The sequence below is a fragment of the Ambystoma mexicanum genome, chromosome 4p (genome assembly GCF_040938575.1).
Source record: "Ambystoma mexicanum isolate Mex_15411 chromosome 4p, UKY_AmexF1_1, whole genome shotgun sequence".
NCBI lineage: Eukaryota > Metazoa > Chordata > Amphibia > Caudata > Ambystomatidae > Ambystoma > Ambystoma mexicanum.
Genome location: NC_090927.1, coordinates 554,570,688 through 554,593,077, shown reverse-complemented (window position 1 = coordinate 554,593,077; position 22,390 = coordinate 554,570,688). Strand labels below are relative to the sequence as shown.

Genomic DNA, 22,390 nt, shown 5'->3' with positions numbered 1-22,390 from the left:
TAATGTTAAACATGTAATAACTAGCTAACAATTCAAGACTTACAACACTTGTGCTGGTAGAAACAATACTTTATGAAGAAGAACCACAATGCATACAAATCAGAATCACATACAGGGAAACTAAAGTAAGGAAGAAACAGCATCATCAGAATATGTTAATAACATTAAAGTTTATCTTCATGTGTACAAATGATTTGTGTGTTTGAGGCCTGCTCATTTCCCCATGTATGCGCACCATGAGCTGAGACCAAACCCTAAGGAAAGTACTTAAAGAACATATGACAACTTTAACGTCTAGATATATAACACCTTTTAAATGTTAATATTCTGACTGCCAGTGACCAAAACCACCTAGCCTATATATGTCAGTGAACAAAAACAAGTGGCCCAGATATGTGATGTCATCATTGATGTCATCAATGACATTTGTGATGTCATCTTTGATGTCCTGGGTGTTAGTCTTAGCAGTGCATGGTGGTGGCACATGTTATGGTTGCTTAGCTTACCATAACTGGCGAATTTCTGGGGTTTTCCGGTTTTACTTGTAACCATAACGTCCCTTTAACAAAGTTTTTTCATTGTATTTCATAGGTTTTCATTAGTGGAACTTAACCATAATGTCTTTTTAAAAAGGTTTTTCATTGAATTTCATAGGTTTTTAACAGTGCAACTTGACCATAACGTCCATTTAACAAAGCTTTTTTATTGAATATATATATATATATATATATATATATATATATATATATATATATATATATATATATATATATATATATGTTGAAAACCCTGAACCTAGGTCCAGGAAAGGAGTTAGGCACTCCGGGAAACAGTCTTGCTTGCAATAATCACAGCAAAACACTGAGGCAGGAAACCAAGTAATGTCAGCTAAAAATCAATACTTTAATTCATCAAATGTCCAGGACAGGAGAAACAAACACGAAAAAATCAGTAGTTTATGGCAGCTTTATCCCTTCTGAAAATATGACATGTTTCGGTCGCACCCAGGCTCCCATATGTCCTTTCTGAAGGGAAACATCTCTCTAAGGAAAGGGGTTTGGCAATGGAAGGGATCTTCAGGCTGTGGGATGTCTTAACTCACTAATCCAAGCCCTGCAACATCACTGTGCATTGCTGGCAGCAGAAACATCAGAATGGCTGCCGGCAAGCATGCTGCTCTCCAGAAATCACCAGAAAGTGCACAGTGAAAACCTGAGAAATAGGCCACCATCTACTTTTGCCTATGTCAGTGGTAACACAGGAGTCCACTGCCAAAACCCATCATTTGGCTGCTCTCAGAGCAAAATCATTGCAAAAGAACCAGAGCTGGTTTCAAAAATCTGTTTTATTTGGTGTCAAATTTGTAGAAATCATGGCTTACAAAGCACCCAAAAAGATCCAACCTCCTTGTTGGGTGGTTAACATCATCCTCCTTCTAGAATCTACATAAATATAAGGTCCACAGAAGTATATCTATATCTGAACAAAGTATACTTTTGAGGATTGCTTCCTGGAAGAAATCTGTCAAAAATGGTTGTAATACCGTTACTCACCTCTAGCAGATGCCGGCTTTTTAAAACCATTTTGTGTAAAGTTGTACATTGAGCCCAAACTATGCCAAAGAAAGACTTGCTATCAGAAGCCTAAGAGGTGGATACAATTTAAAACTATATTCTGAAAAGGCTTCAAGCAATAAATTGTTTAATGTATGTGTTAAAAATGCGGGTTATATTATAAGAAAAGACAATTTTTAGACATTGGGTTAAGAGTTAAAGTTCCCCACACTGTGTTCAAACAAATTACACACCTTCTCCCTGGACAAAGGAGACTTCCCCCTGCCATTGGCTAAGAGATTGAAAGGCTGGTGTCAAAAGGAACTGGGAGTGGCTCGCTGGCCTGTTGCTCTCAGTGCAGACAAAGGAATCCTTGTGCTGAATAGAAAATGCTAATTTGGGTGTGACTGACCACAAACTGCTGACAGGAAGGAGAGACATGCAACCTCTGAGTCAGCCCAGACCTTGGAGGTGGAGACAAACCATTGTGTGGATTCAGAAAGCACAGCAAATATATGTTTTAGAAAAATGCTTATAACAAATTGCACTGAACTGACAAAAATGTGAAACTTTGAGATTGTTAAAATGAAAAATTCGCTCACAGTTTAAGACTAAACTGGAATCTATGCGATGTTCTGAGACTGAACCCCGGAATGTATTCATATGGTAGCTACTGTGTTTATGCTATGAACATCAAAAATTACAGAAATGTGCCCAGATGGGGTGTGTATGCATGGATACAAATTGGTGCAGAAATAATATTGAGAAACCCACCAAAAGTGCAAAAAAGTGGTCATTTCTGAACCAAAGCTCTTAGGAAGATGTATCTTAGGCAATCTGTCATGTAATTTATGTAGTATTAACAAGTTGTGCACCTTGTAAATATGTTTTTTTATGAAAAATAAGATATACTGTACAGAGAAAAGGGGAGGATCTTTCACCTAAGCCATAAACATGACACATGATGACACAGGATGACACGTTGCTCCTTTCTCCAATCAGGGGACAGGAAATCCTCTAACCTATCAGATCCTTAGAGGGTTGGGCAATGTAGAATCAGCCTCCGCACCCACTTTGGAAATACATAAATAGGGACCGCTGAGGACAGATAGGACACATACTTTTCCAATACTCAACTGATTTCTTGGTGAAGCACCCTGCAAGAAGATCCAGACCAGATCCAGACAATATCCAGACTGAGACTCTAGAACCTTGAAGCAGAGAGGCCTAAGCTGAACCTTTTTCAGAGGCCCGCACAACCTAGCAACCTGATTCTAACCCCTAATACCTCCAAGGGGCATCTCAAAATCCAACAGCCTGGCTGTGCTGTTTTGGTATTCTAGACAAGAACCCTGTGCTAGAACCAAGATCCAGACCCAGAAAGCAGAGCTGTATCCAGAACCCGTCAGATCCAGTCCAAGAGGCCACGCAGACCGCAATGCAGTTCTGAGAGCAGAACTGAGACCTGTCCGGTGGCGAGAGAGAATCCCAGCAAAACCCTTGACCAGATATTTGACTGGGCCCACTCCATTCCAAAGCCATAGGAGTGAGTATCATGACTATTACCGAAATTTATAACGGCATTCCAATTCCTCATAGTTTTTATGAAATTGTGTTTCCCGCACGCGGAAAAGTTACTGCGAATTGCAATTTAGCTCTATTTCACCACATGTCAAAATAGCTGTTTCTTGTTTTCAACTGCTGAATTTAGTTTTCAATCTGATAATCATTCATGAATCATTGCTAGTGTTGACCTGAACCAATCCAAAGTAACTCTCACTTATCCTGAATCTCATTTAGTGGATTAAAATCATTTTTAGCATTTTTCCCTTTTATTGCCAATCACATTCAAAAGTATTTTTGCCTGTTTTAAAATCATACCTGTTCTCTCTAAGCTTGCTGGGGGAACTGGGATTCAACTGCATTATTGATTGTATTCCTGAAATCTGTGTGCCCTCATGTCCATCTATTCATATTCCATAGTGGGGGGAGTGAGTAGTCACAGGGGAAAACGTGATTATATTGTCTTTTGATTGAAACCATATCAAGTTTATTTCTGTGTTGCATTTTTCCATCCTTGCATTTCCTTGAATCATATAAAGTATGTTCTGCTACCTTATTCTCCTATTCCTAATCCTAACTGATTAAAGAGATTGTTGATATTGTAATATTACCCATTGCTGATCACCGTTCATATCATAAGTGTGCTATTCAGATATTATTCCTATCATAAAAGTGTGATATATATATATTGTTCAATTCTTCCAATAAACCTTTTAATTTGCAAAACAAACCTACTTCTTGGCTCAGTGAGGTCGGGGAGATTCAAAGAGAGGGGCGTTATATAAGGGTTCACCATCCAGATTTAATAGAACTTTGACATAAAAATATATAAATAAGGGCTTCCATTGGGCATCCCATACTAGGCATTGACTTAGTTGGAGTGCTGGATTGAAGTCACTTACAAAGCAGATGCCATTTAGATCCTGGTACGCTAGACATGGGTGATACTAAGATAGTGTGAGAAACCTGAGGGTATTCTCATTCCAATTCCCCATGTGTCCTCTGTGCAGGGGACCGGGGAAAGGCCATTGTTTTTGTATCCTGGTCCTGGGGCTGGACAATCATGGAGGAACACCTGGGTGGAGGGTCCTTGGGGACTGGGAGTGGGATATCCTTGGGAGAGAGATGGAATCCCCATGTTCCTAATAACAACCATCCCAACCCTTCACCTGCCTTCCTGGGTTATTGTGAGTCAACTCCCCTGACTTCCTCATGTATGACAACTGACAATACTGGGATGAAGAAGAGCAAAGGGAGTAATGAAGACTAGGTGCTTTTTCCACTCTGGTATTGATACAAGGAACAGGCCTGCTGAGAGTTGTAGAAGTCAGGCATGTCCCCTTAATGATGGTCAGGCAGGGCTATTTGCACATTCACACCTGCAGCATACTAAAGGGATCCAATTGTATAAAAGGAACCCCAATCAAATGGTGTTAGGGGAGGCAGTGGTGGTGGTGCTGTAGCAGCAGCAGAGAGGCCATGGGAAATAGCAGGGAGCTGTTTCTGTGATGCACGCTGACAGTTCATGGAAGTGCGACTCGGAAGATGGGGCTCTGTGGAACTGATCGAATGCTGGAAAGGGAACCATGCAGAGAGGCTGTGCCTTTTTCTGGTGTTCGCAGTGCTCATTCTCCTGTGGACAGAAGCCGACGCAGGAGTGCCTGAGGAGCAGGAGGTGGAGTCCTTAGGCAGAGAACAGAAAGCCGAGCAATCTGTCCTGCAGGAAGACCCATGCACGCAACCAGTGAGTTTCTATGAAAGAGGAAACCCAGTATGCAAATGTTTAAACTTATGCTGAGGATTACATTGTATCAGAGTGGTCGCGCGTGTGATAAAACACATTTTTGAAGGCCTCTTATCAGAATCCTTGTTACCAATTGAACAATTGAGAATACTTTCTAGCCGATTGGTCATGTGTATATGAAAGCACGGTTTAAAAAAGTCTCATAGTGCTAGGCACGTCATAATAAAAGGCAGTCTACAAAGATATGAAACAACAGGATGATTTGAATGAAAACTTTAACAAATATATCTTCACGAATATTGAATTTCGAACCAAAAGAAAACTTTAACAAAAAGAATATTGAATTCCGTTCTGAATGAAAATCTAAACAATTATAACTTCATAGTTTTTCAATTCCGAACTGAAGGAAAGGCTTATAAACACGCAGAACTGTTACATACAAAGATTAAAAGTGAATGGAGCTTTAAATTCAAATAAAACCACCATGCGCAAATTCAGAAATGTATTAAACTTTAATCCAAGCACAATACATTTATGCTGAACTTTGAAGTTAACAGAACTTTGAATTTGAGTGAAACTAATATAGAATTAACTTCAAAATAAATGGAACCTTGATAGTGCAAGTGAGCCCACCATATGCAGAGCTCTGGAGGTGAACTTAAACATTGAATCAAAAGAGGCATATTAAACCAATAAACTTTGAAAGCTGAATGCACTGCAATTTTGAAGTTTAAATATTACACAACGTATTTGTACAAAGACCAATCATACAAAGAAAGTGCAGGTGGGGCACAGAACTTTAAAAAAACCTGTACATATGGTTGCAACATTGAAACTAAGTCTTGAGGAAGGGAAGCCTGAGGCTGAACCCAATTTCAGACTTGAGGATGCGGTCTCAAGATTTGTTTGTGTTTGGAACTGAGTTATTGGGATCTTCGGGAAGGGAACCCTGATTATTGGTTAAAACTATATCATCCGGAACTTCAGGCAATCCTGAGACTTTTGGTGGAACTGTTTTATACTTGGGGAAGGAAGCTGAAAGGAAGCTGTGAGCTGGACAGTGCCTCAATCTTTGTATTGAACACTGTTTTGTTGGCTGCTGACATCCCTAAACATTGTATAGATTAGTTGTGAGGGCAATTATTGGACAGAGACAGATTCCAATATTGAACTCTTTTACTTTGATTTTCCTTAGTTTTATTTCAGTAGGGAAATCCCACCATATTATATTGTTTTGTATTGTATTGTATTCATCATTAGATAGTGCCCTTTCCCCATTTGTATAGCCTCAATGCATATGTATAGGCCAAGATAGGCCTGTTTCCATCTTGACTTTTAAGTTATTAAAGTTTGATTTCTAATTCAGAATCTGTGGTCTTTGTCTTACTCCAAGATGCCTTCACAATAGTAGGATCACTTTGAAAAAGTAGTTAACATAACACACGCTGCAGCTATCCAATACATCTGTACCAGTATTTGCATTCCCTGATGATGTGAGGGTACACCAATAAGTCTACAATGCATGCCTAATCAAATGAAATTCAACTGCATGAAATTAAGTTATTCAAAGAGAGGCCACAATGTTTGGAAAAGGGATGGTCAAAGATGCCAGGAATTTTGAATATAAAAATGAGTACATTGAAGTTATAAAGCTGCAGAACTCGTAGACTATGGCAGCATCCTTGAACACAATCAACATATAGCCTACCTTTAGGGGTTTGTTGTGCCTTTTTTCACATGAAGCAGCATTAGGCATCCATTGCTACATGGCTGATCTGAAGTTCTTAGTTCTCCAAATACTTTGGTGTACAGATGTCATAAGCTGTACACTGAATGAGGTAACATGGGAATTGTAGTCCATAAAATCAGAAGAGGCACGGTTTTTTAGACCCTGCCATTAACTCTTAAAAGTACTGTGTATGCTTATGCATGTCAGGTGCAGGGTTTGCATTCCTGGTGACGTTCCCAGAGCATCCATTTTGATATTCCAAAGCATAGCTCTGTACAGAATCTGCAAAATTCAAAGTTATACGCTCAACAATTCTACACTGATTATGGGAAAAAAACAGGACAATCTGCCCCATGAATGTCTAATCACACTGTAAACAAAGCTAATGCCCCATGACATGTCCCTGTGTGTTGGAACAATGCAGGAAGGGCTCGACAAGTCAGTGATTATTGCCTTTGTTCTCTGCAGATCAGGTGTTGTCCAGAATGTTCAAAAAACAACATTATTATGGCATGCCAACTTCATGCTCATTTAATCAAAGATAGAGAAAGCACAGTGGAACACCGAATGGGGAACATGTTTGTAATTGGAAGAAAGTTGCAGGGAAATGCTTCCACCGGCAAAAGACAACTAATAACCACTGGCTGCATTTGCCCGTTTTGTTCACATACATCTTATGGATATCCTATAACAAGGCACATAGATATATGAAAGATGTCCCCAAAAAACCCTCTGATGAATCTTGGGAATTCGTCCCTTCTCCCCAAGGGAAATCCCCCACTGTGAGCTTAGAGAGGTGAGCCCGCTTCGCAACACCGAGCCAAGGGGTCAAGGCAAGCAGGACCCCACCGGGAGAGACTCCTCCTGTGGTGACATGGACTCCCGTTCCTGTGAGGAACTCCCTATGAAACCTGCCAACAGTACCTCTTAAAATACACCCAGTAAAGAAATGTATGAAGAACATACCAACATGTGTTTTTGCCATCAAGAAACTCTGATTACTCCTTTTGGAGGAAACATGACCTTTTACTGGGATGAAGAGAAATCTGTATGGAGGAGTACAGAAGGCAGAACAAACAGAGAGCAAGGAATATGAGACTACACTGGGGAAGTCCCACAGCTATGTAAGAAAAGAAAGGGGAGGACACTGGAGAGAAAAAGAGGAACCCCGCCTGTTAAGAAACTGCTTGCTGCCTTACATGGAGAAAAATCTAGATCCTACAGTTGAGAGGAAGCAAACTGCAGAACCAGACGTGGAGAGTCTGGAAGTCAGAGAGAGGAGAGAAACCAATGTGGACATGAGGCGTCCTTATCCTGAGAGAGAGTCGATTTGTGGCGTGACCACAACAGAGCCATGGTGGACCAGAGGTCCAGTGAACAATGCAGATACCACTCCCCCTGAACAAACACAGAACATACCTGCAGACAAGATATGGGGGAAACAGCTAGTGCCAAAGAACGAAGGAAATTCAGCAGAGGAACCACAAGAATTCAATCTGACAAATTGAAGAGAAGGTCCCACCTGAATAATAAACCCAGTGACGTTATCCCTGAACAAAGCAGTTAATGAGGATAATGGGAAACCCGGGAGGGAGACAGGAAATCATTACTGGAACGCTCATACTTGTACAGGCACGCTGAACTGAGAAACGGGTTTGGACTGCTTGTCCTCTGGCAGAAATGCCCTAGAAAAGGATGCCTGGCTGTTCTTTAGACCTGCTAGGTTGGAGTTTTTTGGGGCTGATTAAAGTGGTGTGGGAAGACAGGTTTCTCTTTGTCTGAGACTGGGTTCTTCGAAGAGTTAATCTGCTTAATCCACTTACTTCTTCTGCTACACGTGGGCAGTAGGGCAATGTTAGAGTGAACAGGGATGTAGAGTCTGCTTAACAGCTGACATGGCCCTTTCAATTAAGTGAATGATTCCTATGTGTATTATTTATATCTATGTTTTGTGGCGTGCTACTTAGCACCTACCGGCTGCTTCACTTTAATGTGGAACAGCACAACCAAATAGGAAAATAAAATAACATCCAATAACACGACATGACCGGCTATCTTACCAGAACTTGCATCAGGTTCGAATAAAAACAAGGGGGAGACATGAACACATAATTAGGCAACCAAATTCAAATGAAACGGATGAAAAATGCCTTAAATCTGAATGTAGTTTTTTTAATTGGTACATTGGGAAGGGGGGCTAAACACAAGGACTTGGGGGAATTTTTTGGGTGCAGATGCAAGTATGGCGGAAGTGGAAGTCCAAGAAATATCTGTCAGGAGGAACAACCTATTAAAACAAAAGGAAAGGTGTGCATTAAATTCAGAACTTCATATTAACTTCTCTGCAACAGATGAAATTGAGAACAAAACATTTAAAAACATAGATCCGAACAGATCAACCTTGCACGGCAGGTCGCTGTAACTGACATAGCAAAACATAACGTACTATACCATACTTTAGAATGCACAGCATTGGTCATATCTGTGCAGAGAATAAAAGACATGGGAGATCTAAAAAAGACCTAGCTCTACAGCTCTCTTCTGTCATGTTAGCAAGCTGCTACATGAGGCATGTTTGATCATTTGAAAGAAACTGTGACTTCGGAGGACGAAAGATGTATGTGCGTTTCATGTGTTTCCTACACTTTGAGACAGGCTAGAATTCTGCACAACCAGGAAAAAAAAAACATTAATAGTTCAGAGGGCTGCAACAAACAGAAGTGGCATTGCAGGTGGTATCATTGAACCACAGGAATTGGGCCTGGGACAATCCTTAGAGCGCTGGGAGGGACCCTCAGATATACTGATGCCCTAACATGCACTTTCTGTGGTCCAGCAGCAATGGGGGTTACCTTGATGGGATGCAAATTCATCTAATATGTCTTCCAATGTCAAAGCTTGCTTGGAAAGTCGTGTACTGTCCCCCACCCATTCGTTTCGCCACCAAGGCCTGAGGAGGAAACGAACATTCAGAGGAATGTGCAACTCTCTGAACCTCTCCTGTGATCACAGTCATAAGTGCAGACCTATGTGTGTCTGTGCTCATGCCTGTGTACTATTCTACTGCACACAGCCTTCTGTGTCATTAGATCACTAGACACGTGACTAATCATGGTAGTGTGCTCATGTATCAGTTGGGGACATTGGTTATGCGTTGTTAAGCAGTCCAGGCAAACCTCAAGACTCGTGATGCTCATGGCTTCTTGCTGTTGGTGGCTGCTACACAGGTGGTGGGTGCACAATGAAGTAGAGGAAACGTGCTGTGTTCTATGGATCAGTTGATACAATACCTTCCCTTTCTTCCCACCCACAGAATTGTCCTCCGGGATATGTGTCATTATGGCAATAACCGCAAGCCGGTAGGCCATTACTGCCTAAGGTAATGCTCCCCAGGCCTGAAGTTACAGGCCTGAGTGGTTATGGCCGCCAGGCGAGGCTGTTATTGTCATTAGTATTCTGGAGTCTGCAATCTCAGCATTTCGTTTGCCGTTTGAAAAGGTGTCTCCGCAGTATGCGTTCGCTCTAGGAACACTAAAACGGGCGCACTGCTTCATTAGTACTGAGCAACAGAGCACCATTTTGGGGCAATTTGCTCCGTACTAATGAATGGGAGTAAAATAAATATTAAATATTGACACCTTGGAAAAGGGAGAAGGGACTACGTGTGGTCCCTTCTCCCTTCCCATGGTCGCCAGAAAAAAAAGAAGAAAAAAAAAGAGCCAATCCGCGTTAAGTGTATCCCGTGGATTCTCGCCGCTGGGTACTAATGGAGTTTCTGCTACATTCAAGAGTGCAACAATACACTCTGAGATACAGTGATACCTATGTCTCATTGCCCCTGTACCTCCCTTGGCAGATGCCTTGGCAAATACATACATGCTTGGGTCTGCATAGACTTGTGTCTGTATTTTCTTTTGCAAGTCTCTGAGTAGACATGCTTTGGAAGGCATGAGAGATTCTCTTATTTTTCACATGGAAATGTAAAAATGTCACTTGCAAAGATGCGCCCTTTAAGGCCTGTCATTACAAATGTGCACACAATTTGGGTTTGAGAGTTGTCCCATTCACCCACCCACATGCATGTCCCAGCACGTGTGAGTTTGCGGTGCATGATCAGCACTTGCATATGCATGGTAGGTCTGTCTGGACGTCTGGAGAGCGCCTGCTGCAGTGACTTGACTCCATGTGCACGTATTCTGCATATGTGCATTAATGCTTTGCATGCTGGCTAACCTGGGAGCAACATGAGAAGGGTGCCTTACCTCTCACATTCTGTGCTACAGTCGCATTGTGAATTGCCCCCAGCGAGCTTGGCTTTAGCTCGCCCCTTCTGGAATTCACTTACGCTTTCTTCACACCATCTAATAATCTCAACGTCTGTTGCCACAGCGTCAAAACAACACATTTGCTGAATTATTTGAAATTGCATATGGTTATGAGAAAATCATTTTGAATATCTTATTTATTGGGACACACTTTAGGCAGAGGGCCCCGCGGTGCCAGACATGATACGCATACTCACAGTTACAGAAATTGTTCATAAAAATTTATAAAAAAGAACACAGGATAAACAACTAAAAAAATCAGTGATTGCTAATTGAAAACATTATTTTGCTGCCCTGCAGCTGGTAGGATCCAACATTATTTTAAGAAACCAAACGATATCCCTCAGTTCATTGTTCCTGTCAGATATCCTGGAAAATAGGTTTGCCCACATCCTACAATAATGATGATAAAGTCTGTTGATGCCTTATTGGGACTGGGGTTCTCTCTAAGTTCAAATTAAAAGCAGAATGATATGGAACTCCCCCATTTAGAGATAATTCTATTGTGAACAGCATTCCAAGACATAGAACGAATAATTGATTCACGACACGTTTTGACAGAATCTGCAAGCCTTCTGTTCTGATGACCATTTTAACCGTGCAACTTCTACTTCTCTTGTCATTCATAGGATACATCTAAATTTTAAGAACTGATTATAGTATTTTTTATCAGAAAACCTTTGAAGATAGATTGGAATCTGATTCAGAGCTTTGATTTTAAAAGTGCCGTCTTTAAATACGTTATATCGATTACATTATTCCCAAGTATTTGTCCAATCGTAATACCACAATTTCTTTTTTGCTCGATCAGGATTGAGCAATAAAGTGTCTTTTTTTAATGCCTACCCCTACCATTATTGACAGGCAGTATTCCTTCCAGGTTGTCAAGGATTTATCATGCTGTTCCCACAGGATATGAACAATGGTCGGGTGAATGCTAGTTTTTATTTGCCTATTTAGGAGACATTTTCTATAGAGGGATAAGGTGATCCAGGCTAATATGATCCAAAGTGATAATAAGCCTAATTTAATATTGATAATTTGAATAGGGAGGCTCTTGGGGAGGGCAAGAACTTTCTTCGAATAAACACCCTTCAATACTTCCCAATTCAGTCTATGTTCACATACTTTAGTCTCATAGCCATAGATTTCTGTATGTATGGTTTTCTGTTTGTAGAATGTCAAGATCGGTATACATGAACATATGCCATATTTTCTATGAATCATGGCTGCCTGTGCAGCCATAATCGCCATCTTGTGCCAGGTGCCCTCTTTATAAGGGGTTCCTGCATACTGGCATTTATACTCAGTCCCAAGTATTTATACTCCGAAATGGTTTCAAGCGGTTGATTATATATCGTCCATTTAAAGGGATAGCTCTTATTAATCATTTTTTGCATTAAAATATTGGTTGTATCCACATTGATGGTTAGGGAGTTTGGCATGGCATAGTGTTCCAATGCCACCAGTTTCCTCTGTAGCCCTATTGAGGTTTTATCAAATAGCATCAAGTCCTCAGCATATAATAACCAGGAGATAGGGACCATTTTTAATTTGAGAGGAATTAATTAGTTTTGTTTAGATGTATCCCTAATTCTCCTATAAAGAAATTGAAAATAATTGGGGTCAATATACAGCCTTGCCTAATGCCTTTGAAATGTTGGTATTGGTTCCGTCAGTAGACCCTCCTGGTTTAATTGAACTTGGATACAGGTCTCTGAATAAAGCTGTATAATGAGGTTTAGGATATAATTTAGACATCCCGCTTTCTCTTAGAGAGTACCACACCACCAGACAGATAGTGTTTGCAATTACTATCGATTTTGGATCAGAGATGCATATTTAAATGCAATTTCTTTCTGCAGAGACTTTGGCAAAACAGGGCATCTGCCACCGTTGACCCTGCTCTTTATCACTAAAGAGCAGAAGCTGCAGATCAGGAGACTGTTGAACACAAGTGCCCTGCTGCGTCAATGTGTTTACCAATGTTTTTGACATGGAGCGTTCTGAAAGTGGTTATGTTTAGCTGACCATCCTTCCTGATGTTCCATTGCTTTGGGTATTCCAGCAGGGGTGAAGAGAAGAATAAATGAAACAATATCACTTGTAAAGGCTTATGTATTTTGAGGAAAAGGTGCAAAAGAGTGTTTTATCAGTAGCTAGGGTTCCAAAAGTGGACCATGGGAGCTGGAAATCACAAAGCAACAACATTCTCTTCTTTGTGGTTTGACAGCATCCAACTGGACTGCAGAGCATTTCTTGTGTGGGAGGAACTGGGTTTAAATGTGGTTAGTCCCTATGCTTCAGGTATCAAGTTCTATTTGATGTGAAGCTTCGTGTGGTTTGATGCAGAATTCGAGTTGTTCAGTATGATGTGTCCACTTGTGTAAGTTTGAAAATCGAACTGTGGATGATGCAAACATGCTTAGGTTGGAAAGAATTGTTGTTTGGCATATGGCAGTTGAAAGTCATCCTCAGCAATGAGTTTCTTTTTCGAGACAGGCAGTTGACATGCTCTGCTTGGAAGATGCAGTGGTACATTGCTTTAAAGCAGCAACACAGCTCGTCAAGGTTTGTAGTGAGCACCACAGTCAGTAGTGCAGTTCCTGCATGGTTTGAAAGTAGTTGACCATGGTCAACACAGGCTTAACAATGGTATGAGTGGTCAAACACAGAAATACAGCTGCTTTTGCCTCTCTGGTGCTATGATCCCCAACTCATGAACGATTAGTTATTTCCCACTTAACTCCCAGTCCAGGAAGTCGAGCTGGCACCTTCAGGAATCCTTAAAATCCAGTGATGAACCCGGTACCGGTGCAGCTGACAGAGATTGCACGTCTTGGTCCAACAGCAGTCACCCTCAATTTACCCTGGGTAAGGTTAGTGAATAGAGCTTCCCTCTGCCTTTAACACCGGACTTCTCCTCAGAATGGGAGGACTTTCGAATGGACTGCTCTCCCAACAAGGTGCCAACACATTCTTCTTGACTTGTAGGTCCAAAAGGAATTGAGGCAGCGAGAAACAACTTCTTTATACCAGCAAAAGAGCACTGGGATTGAACACAATTAAATCTGCTTTAAGGGGTCTAAAACCTGTCACAGTGACAAGTGTCTTTTCCCATCTTGCATCATACCCAAAGAGTTGTCCTCTGCAGGAAGTGGAGGAGGCTAGCACGAAAAAGAAGCCCCCAGACATCGAAAATGGAGTAACCATTCCTCCAGTCCCTTCTGCTCTCTATTACTATTGTATTGTTGTCAATTTGCCAAGCCTGTGCCTACAATGGCCCTTTATTTTGCATACATGTTCGTGGTTTGAGGCAGATTTCTTGTTATGGGTGTGCCTCTTAGAAGCATGGGTCCCAGGCGATTTCCTGTTGAAATGTTCCTATCCCAGAGCAAAATGTTACCAAACCTCACAAATGATCAAAGAGAAACATGTTTCCAGCCTACTGCCCTGCTGGCTGCAGCAGAGATACACAGCCTGGTCATGAATCCACTTAACCTTTCATAGCTGCTCTGAGCTCACAGGGTTTAAATGAGTATGATACATATCTCATATGGCTTTAATAATTGTGTGTGCAATCAGTGACCCTATTAAAACCCAGGTATGGGTTCGTTTTAGAGATTTCCCTGCCACCAGATGGATAGTCTTCCTAAATATTATGAATTGGGATAAGAGGTGCAGATTTAAATGCTGCCTGTGTCTGCAGTGACCTTGTGGCACAACAGCTGCCAAAAAGGTCATCTGTTACATGGAAACCAGCTCTGGCCCATCTAAGTGCAGAGGCGGCAGATCAGGAGACTATGCTTTGGCATTGATCTTTCTATAGGGGGTCTGTTTAGCCAAGGCTTCTATACACTGACCAGATGACAATACTTCACACACTTAAAGTGTACTGCTGCTGAATTTGTGAGAACATTTCTGTGCATGAGCTGCCACAAAGTATATATCAGGTCCTTGTTATACTGTGAAGTGAAGGTTCGAAGCCACAGGAATAGGTGATCTTGACACCTCCCCAATGTCTGTGCTTGCCACAGGGACAAGCAGAAATGCAGCACAAATGATTAGCCTGGCAATGACCAACATGATTCAAGGGAACAAAAAGTTGAATAGTGTGGTGCTACTTTTTTTTCAGTACTGCTCCTGTGTGCGGTATTTTCTGATGACGCGTTGAAACTTTTGCAGCAAATTGCTTCATGGAGGTAATGTAAAATTGGCATTGTCATTATTCTGCAGGTAGTCTATTAAATCTCATATGAATGTGATTACCTGGGCGAATGCAAACCTACGGGCACAGGAGTGGACAGGGAGCCAAAAGAGGCCCCATTTTACACATTTTCAGCAACCCCAACACTTTTCCTATCAGATCATTTGGATATACCACACGAAAGAGGACCAGGTTGTAGAGGCCAATTGGGAAATCTCCAGAGTTACCTACAGGCAAGTCCACCGCTTCCAGGGCACTGCCGTAATTGGCATGACATTTTCAGAGACCAGCTGACTGGCACAATGAGCTGAACTTTGGCATATTAGAAAAAAACATGCCACATCTGAGCTGCAGCCCTGGCAAGTTGTTGCATTCAAACATCATATACACTGAGCCATGTAATGCTTGAGCTGCCTCACAACATTATTCAGAGTGCCCCAGCTCATTTTGGCCCAAATCTGAAATATGTTGCAGGTAACCTGGCATGTGGTGGCACTTGCTTGGTTCGTAATGCCAGTACTGCGTGCATTTTAATTGCTATGAATATGATGTGACCATCCTGGACTCTAGCATTTCAGAACATCTGATCCGTTTCCATTCAGTACAGCCTGCGACTCATATTGATGTTATTCAATTTCAAAATGATTTGAAAAATCTCACTATTTGGACCAATTGTTTCCAAAGTTGTCTTGAGTTAAGAACCACAGAATGCACCTTGGTGTCTGGGACAAACTTCTTGGATTTTCTATGCGTGATATCCGACTCAGTATCGGAGTCACCTTGCCTCAGGCTAAGTTGTACAACTTGCCTGTTTAGAAATTCACCAGTAACCTCTGGAACAGTCTGGTGTTGCTTTGGCAATTGCTAAACTTGTTGTTCCGTTTATTTTCTTGGATACAGAAAGGAAGGACAAGCAAGCCTATTGGTCACACATTCCAAACATAGTGACATGTGAGCATTAATGGGAGTAATGAGAGTCCGAAAGACTTGTCATCGGGGGTTCACACAAAAAAAGATCAGTCTATTCCTACTTTCAATCTAACAGGTAGTATCTGAAACACATTGTATTACATGCATTTGTTTTCATTGTTTCAGTGTTTTCAGAGTTTACCTTTCTAAGAAAACAAAAACAAAATGAAGTGTCTTCTCATATTGTTGTTTTATGTGAACTACACATGTACATATGTTCCATATGTTTTACAAACATTGTTGCAGACTATAATATTTTATATGTTAACTGTTCATTTCACATTTGTTTCTTTTGCAGCTCCATGTGGCTTTAACGTTACATCTGAAAATGGAACTATTTATTCACCAGGATTTCCAGATGAGTACCCCAATTCCAAAGATTGCACATGGCTCATTACTGTCCCACCAGGACAAGGAGTCTACATCAACTTCACTTTACTCCAGACCGAACCAGTGAACGATTACATTGCCATCTGGTATGTTATTTATTATGGGACTGTGATTATGTGATATCTATTCCTGAAGCACAAATAAGTATAGTTTCTGTCAAATCAGTTGTATAAGCCCTGACAATGTAATCTGAATCTGACACTACTAGTGTGGGCTTCTCTGAGTCTGCTTGGCGCAATGCAATCAACAATCCATGCAATTCAGCAGTCTGGGCAGGCATGTCTCCCAGATGCTTTGTTGCAATATCAGTATGTATACATGCTTCTTTGTGTGTACAATATCCTTCCACTGCTGCACAATCAGCTGCATGTTTGGAATGTGTTATAACAGCTGGTATGGCAGAGCCATCACAGTACATTATTTGGAAAAAATCAAACAATGGGATGTCAGGCGGTGAGGTGTCTGGTTCTGTATCCATTGTCCAAGCCAATCCACTCGTTCTTTGCAATTGTGCTTTATAATACTTTACACCTGGAGCATGTTGAGATGCTGACCATTGAATCCATCTAGTATGTAATGCCTTTGCATTAGACACACTAGCTTTTGTGGCAGCCTCAGGTCGAGCTAAAGCTGTATTTATGTTTATAGTTCTATTCACGCCAACTGCCTTCCTTTCTGAACGATCATCTGAACTGAAGAGAGAATCCTTTCCTCAGGTGTAAATCTTAATTCAGCTGCGGAATATACATGTGATTTATATGCAATTAGGTTTGTCTCCCCTAGATTATAAACTGTGTATGTGAAAGCATTATCTCCCACTAAAAGTTTTTTTTTCTTTTTTCTAAATCCTTTTCTGTGTTCCTGTCTTGCAAGGGAACAATTTGAGTCATTAATGAGTATACATGGTGCAGAATGTGAGTGTGCTCTGGCAACCAATGAGCTGCTTTGAAATTTGGTTTTATCAAAGCATACAATGGTTTTACTAGCTCTGCAAAATTAGACACATAATATCTGCCATCATTCAAAAGCCCTAAAATGGCTTGCAATTGTCTGAGTGTGTTTGGAGGTCGTATCCTGGCACACTTCTCAAGAAAATCTGCTGACAAGCCTCTGCTCTTATCTGTAAGAGTGAATGCTAAGGAGGTAACCTCATGATGAGCTATTCTTGATTTCTTGAAGTTAATCAGTTACCCTTTTGCAGGCAATGAGTGAATGACTATGTCTACTTGTTGCAAGTGTTCATGGAGATTTTCATGGGTGATGTAAATGTCATCTACATATTGCCAACAGTTAGCAATGTCTGCTAACAAACTTTGTATTCTACTTGAGAATGTGTTGGGCGAATTGTTATACCTCTGTATTATCCTAGTGAATTGGGAATGTGCTCCCTTAAAAGTGAATGCAGTGTATTTCTGGCTTTCTATACTTAAAGGTTGTGTGAAGTACCCATTGCCTAGATCAAGGTTTGTTTTATATTTGCATCTGTGTAAATTGGCTAGAAGTCTATAACTGTGTTGGTTTTGGACTGCCTCTGTATTAAATGTGGCCTCAAATTCTGAAGTCCACAATAAAATGATAAGTACCATCAGGTTTTAAAACAGGCAGCACCGGACTGTTGTCTGGGCTTGATTTCTTTATAACTACCCCCTGGTCCATTAGTTGGTCCACTATGGTTTGCATGTGGGAAAATGCTTGTGGCTTGACTGGATACTGCATCTGTGGTGGGTGTGGGTTAAGCACTGGAGTCACATACACTGGCCATTCCAGATCATACCCTACATGGTTTTTAAACAGCTGCACTGCTACCAACGGTGCCCAGACTTGTGCATATTTTTGAACTAGTTCCCCACTCACTTATTTTGAAAATGCAGGCATCACTACTTTTCCACCTCTTCGTGCTTGTCTCACATACAATGGTGGAAATGATAAAAGACCTTTATATTGGATATGTAACTGTGGCCAAAACAGTGCTTCAATCTCTTTGGGATGTTCACCTTCCAGCTGATTGGTTACAAAATACGCTTCATTATTTGCCAATGTCCGCCCAGTGGTGTAATTATTTGTGCATTTCTGTGTGCCTTTGTATGCTTGAACATTGCCTTGTGGCTGCATTCAAATATGGAAATATCAGACCCAGAGTCTAACAGGACCTCTATCCAGTCAGTGTGTCGCTTAGTCTTAGGAATGATTTGATGAGTTTGTGGACTCTGCATTCTGTAAAACTCGCAGGGTTGTAGTGTGTTTTTTTCTCAGCTTTCACATCCTTCCCCTCAGTGCTGCCTGCTGATGGAGCTCTACCTGCCTATCAGGGGGGAGCATGGATTGGGCCACACTTTCCATGCCTTGAACAATCTTTTCAATAGCTGTCCCCTGTTGCTGTGAACTGGCATACATGGATTGCTCCCACTCAGTATTCCCAGGTGGCACATGGCCACCGCGTTGCTGGAAATTAAACCTGTGGGACCCAAGGAGCCGTGGTCCTTGCTGGATTGGCACCGGCCACGGCTGCAGGATTGCATCCCTCCATTGACATGATGCCCCAGGCACATCAGCAACTGTTGTGGAGTGTGACCATGTGTCCAGAACCACCACAGGCAGACATTCCAACACTGCCTGGCCCCTCAGTGCAGGTGTTGCGGACAGAAGATCATCCACATCAGAATCACTCAACGGCGACGAATCGTCATGATATGCATCCAACTCAACATTGTGCTAGATTGTTCATCACAGCTTGACTGATTGCCAGCCCTGGACACGACGGTCTGGAACACAAATCATTTTTCGTGGTCTACCACCCCATGATCCCCACTTGTGCCGGGTTGCTGATGTTTGGTTGATTTTATTTTTTAATACATTTTCATCAGTTCACATATTTGTGTTGTCTGCTCTCATTAGTTTAGTGCATGTGTCAGTCTTTATTGTCGCTACTGTGTGGCCATGTTGGGCATGTCTTTGGGTGCATGCATGTGTGCTTCTGTGCATGACATGCCATGGGGCCTGTACTGGGAAGTGGGGACAATGGATGGATATGGAGTGGCACTGTGGGGGGCCAGCGTGGGGTGGGATTTGGGTGGATATTTGCTACATGCATGTATGTTGTGACAATGTGTTGGTTGGGTAGACATGAGTCGGGGCCTGCTGGCAGGTTGCCGTCACTGGTGGGGGGACATGAGTTGGGGCCTGCTGGCATTTTGCCATTACTGGCGGTACTGAGGGGGGACATGAGTCGGGGCTTGCTGTCAGGTTGCTGTTACTGGGTGGTGAACATGATTGGAGACATGCCTACTGGCATGCTCACAGGTGGTGGGGGGCCCCGTTGTGTGTGCTGCCTGCTGGCATGGTCACGGGTGATGGGGGCTCTGTTGTGGTGTGGGCTGCCTGCTGGCATGCTCACGGGTGATGGGGGCTCCGTTGTGGCCTGCTTGCGAGATGCGTTTGCGGGTGATCCAAGGGGCTGGCATGAGCGGGTTACGTGTATTCCGGGGGGTGCACGAGGAACGCGTACCCCACTCGCGCATGCTCAATCGCGTGTGAAACTCCTTGCGCTCCCCCTGGAATACGCGTACCCTGCTCGCGTTAGCCCAATCGCATGTGAAACTCTTCGTGCACCCCCAGAATACGCATACCGCGCTTGCGCCAGCCCTAACGAGTGCAATACTTCTTGCGCACCCCTAGAATACACGTACCCCACTTGTGCCAGCGGAATCGTGGGAAAAGTAAAATATTCAGATGACCACCCAAAATGGAGACTTCTATATGTCATTTTAAAGAATTCTACCTGCCTGTGCATAAATATCACAATGAATTGTGTTTACCAATTCGGAAGATGAACATTCACAATGTATTTTAAAAGGCCATTATTACATGGATGTGATATTATTTATATAAATACAACACAATAAAGGATGCACATGTTAAAGGTTACATATGAAAAAATGAATGGAATCCCACAGCGACCTGTTAATTACGTTGAAAAGTACGTGTCAATACTTAGCCTTTGTGAGCTAATTTGGATAGAACCCGAATCACATATCATTTCCTGAAAATCGGCTAGATCCATTTTCAGTAACTGTCTTTGATGGTCAGGCTGGGGTTGGGGGGTCCGGGCAAGCCCCACCACATAAATTATGTAAATAACTAGCGTCGCGCTCTTGTTATCAGCCTTGCAGGCAGAGTCAGATCCTGCAGGTTGCTGTTATGGTTGAGTGAGAGGAAGAACATTTAAAAATGATTTATACTAGTAGAACATTGAAATAGAATCAAATTGTAGCAGAGGTAGAATTAGTACTTTTCTTAGGAATAATTTCACTTATTACTACAACTACTATTAGAGGATATTGGTTGTCGTTTGCATGACAAAAACACACAGACCGCTTTGTTGTCTGACACCAGAGCAGAGAAGTTCGTTGGTGGCAGGAATTTCTGGAAATGAGTTTACAGTCTTGTTTTGACTAATGGCAGTAGAATATGGGCACGTGTTGGCTTGTTTGACGAGTACCAGTCAGTGTTGCGAGAACTTGTGTGTCTCCTAAATACAAAATATTGCATGTGGTACATTTTTTTAAATTTGGCGAAGTACACATTTGCACATGGTTAGTCATGATATGCATCATGACATTGTCCTGAGTGCATGTTAATGTGTGTTTTCCACATGGCACCCCTGCAGTATGCAATCACGCAGCAACGTTCACAATGTTGGTGGTGTGAAAGCCAATCTTCTGAATAGTTTATTGTTATCAATAGTCAGTTTGGGCAGTGTTTCTGGTGAGGTCATGCGAGAGGCATAGTTTGGTCCCAGGTCCGTGTTAATGGAATCACAAAGGAAGATACATGTAAAATGATCCTCGAAGTAAAGCAGAGTGCAAGAAAACAATTAGCAGAGTACAATTGTGTCATCTTTTTATGTTATATAATTGTGCTTCAAAATAAAATATTTGTGAAGAAGATATTTGTTATAATATACAATATTTTCAAATTCAGTTGGAATCAACATGGTTTATGTGTGCATGGCTGCAAATACAGGAGGATGTACATGAACGTATGAACTACCAGTAGCTCATGTGTGTCTAGCGCCCTGCTGCTTCTCAAAGCTTCATCCAGACTCAATACATTACCCAAAGAAATTATAAATAAATGTATACCTCGAAGAAACTCAGCTAATATGTACTAACGTTTGTATGGTTAATCCCACTTCCCCACCCTTCATTATTATAACAGCAACGGAACAGCACTATTTCAGGCCTTTTGAAAGGTGTCCGTGTAACAATACATTTATAAAGTCCCTTTGTCCTAAAGTTGTATTTTGTTTCTAAACATAGAGATCTGATTGGGCTGCTGTGGTCTTAGGAAATAATATTAAGAAATGGCAGCATTAGGCACGATGTTCCTGAAATGCAGATCCTCAGCACTGATACATACAGCCACAGTGATCAGGTTAGCAGGGAAGAGTGGGAGGAAGGGCTACCGCAAGGGTACGAAAAACGTGGGGCCTGGAGCCTCCCAGCCCACTTTAAGGGCAGGTCAGGAAAATCGGAGAGATCAGTGTAGTGCAGTCTCTAAACTGATTTTGGGAAGACGCGTGCCAGGGCAGTGACACAGATTCAGATGAATAATTGGTCTATATAGTGAGGGCTTACCTGGGTCTGTGCTCCAGTTTGTGTTCAGCACCTGAGATCAGCTCTAGAGAAATTGAATGGCTACTCAGAAGTGTGCTTCTTTTGTGAAGCTGCTTTGGAACTATTTCACACTGGCTCATGAAAGGTGTCTCTGTGATTTTCAATACCGCATAGGAAATGGGCACCTGCCATCTATGAATGGACAAGCCATCCTCAACCCACCAGCAATTACATCCAGCCCCATCAGACCAAGTCACGCATCTCACAGGTCTGCCAATTTGAAACATGAAGGAGA

The 22,390-nt window shown here is 41.9% G+C and overlaps 1 protein-coding gene across 2 annotated transcripts in view; it reads left to right on the top strand.

The window, feature by feature from the left end:
- CSMD1 (CUB and Sushi multiple domains 1) overlaps positions 1-22,390 on the top strand; it is a 5,442,057-nt gene that overhangs the window by 4,597,622 nt on the left and 822,045 nt on the right. For both annotated transcript variants that reach the window (XM_069606098.1, XM_069606099.1), the window contains exon 43: positions 16,389-16,566. In XM_069606098.1, the coding sequence (XP_069462199.1) occupies positions 16,389-16,566 (178 nt within the window). The remainder of the gene's footprint in view (positions 1-16,388; positions 16,567-22,390) is intronic.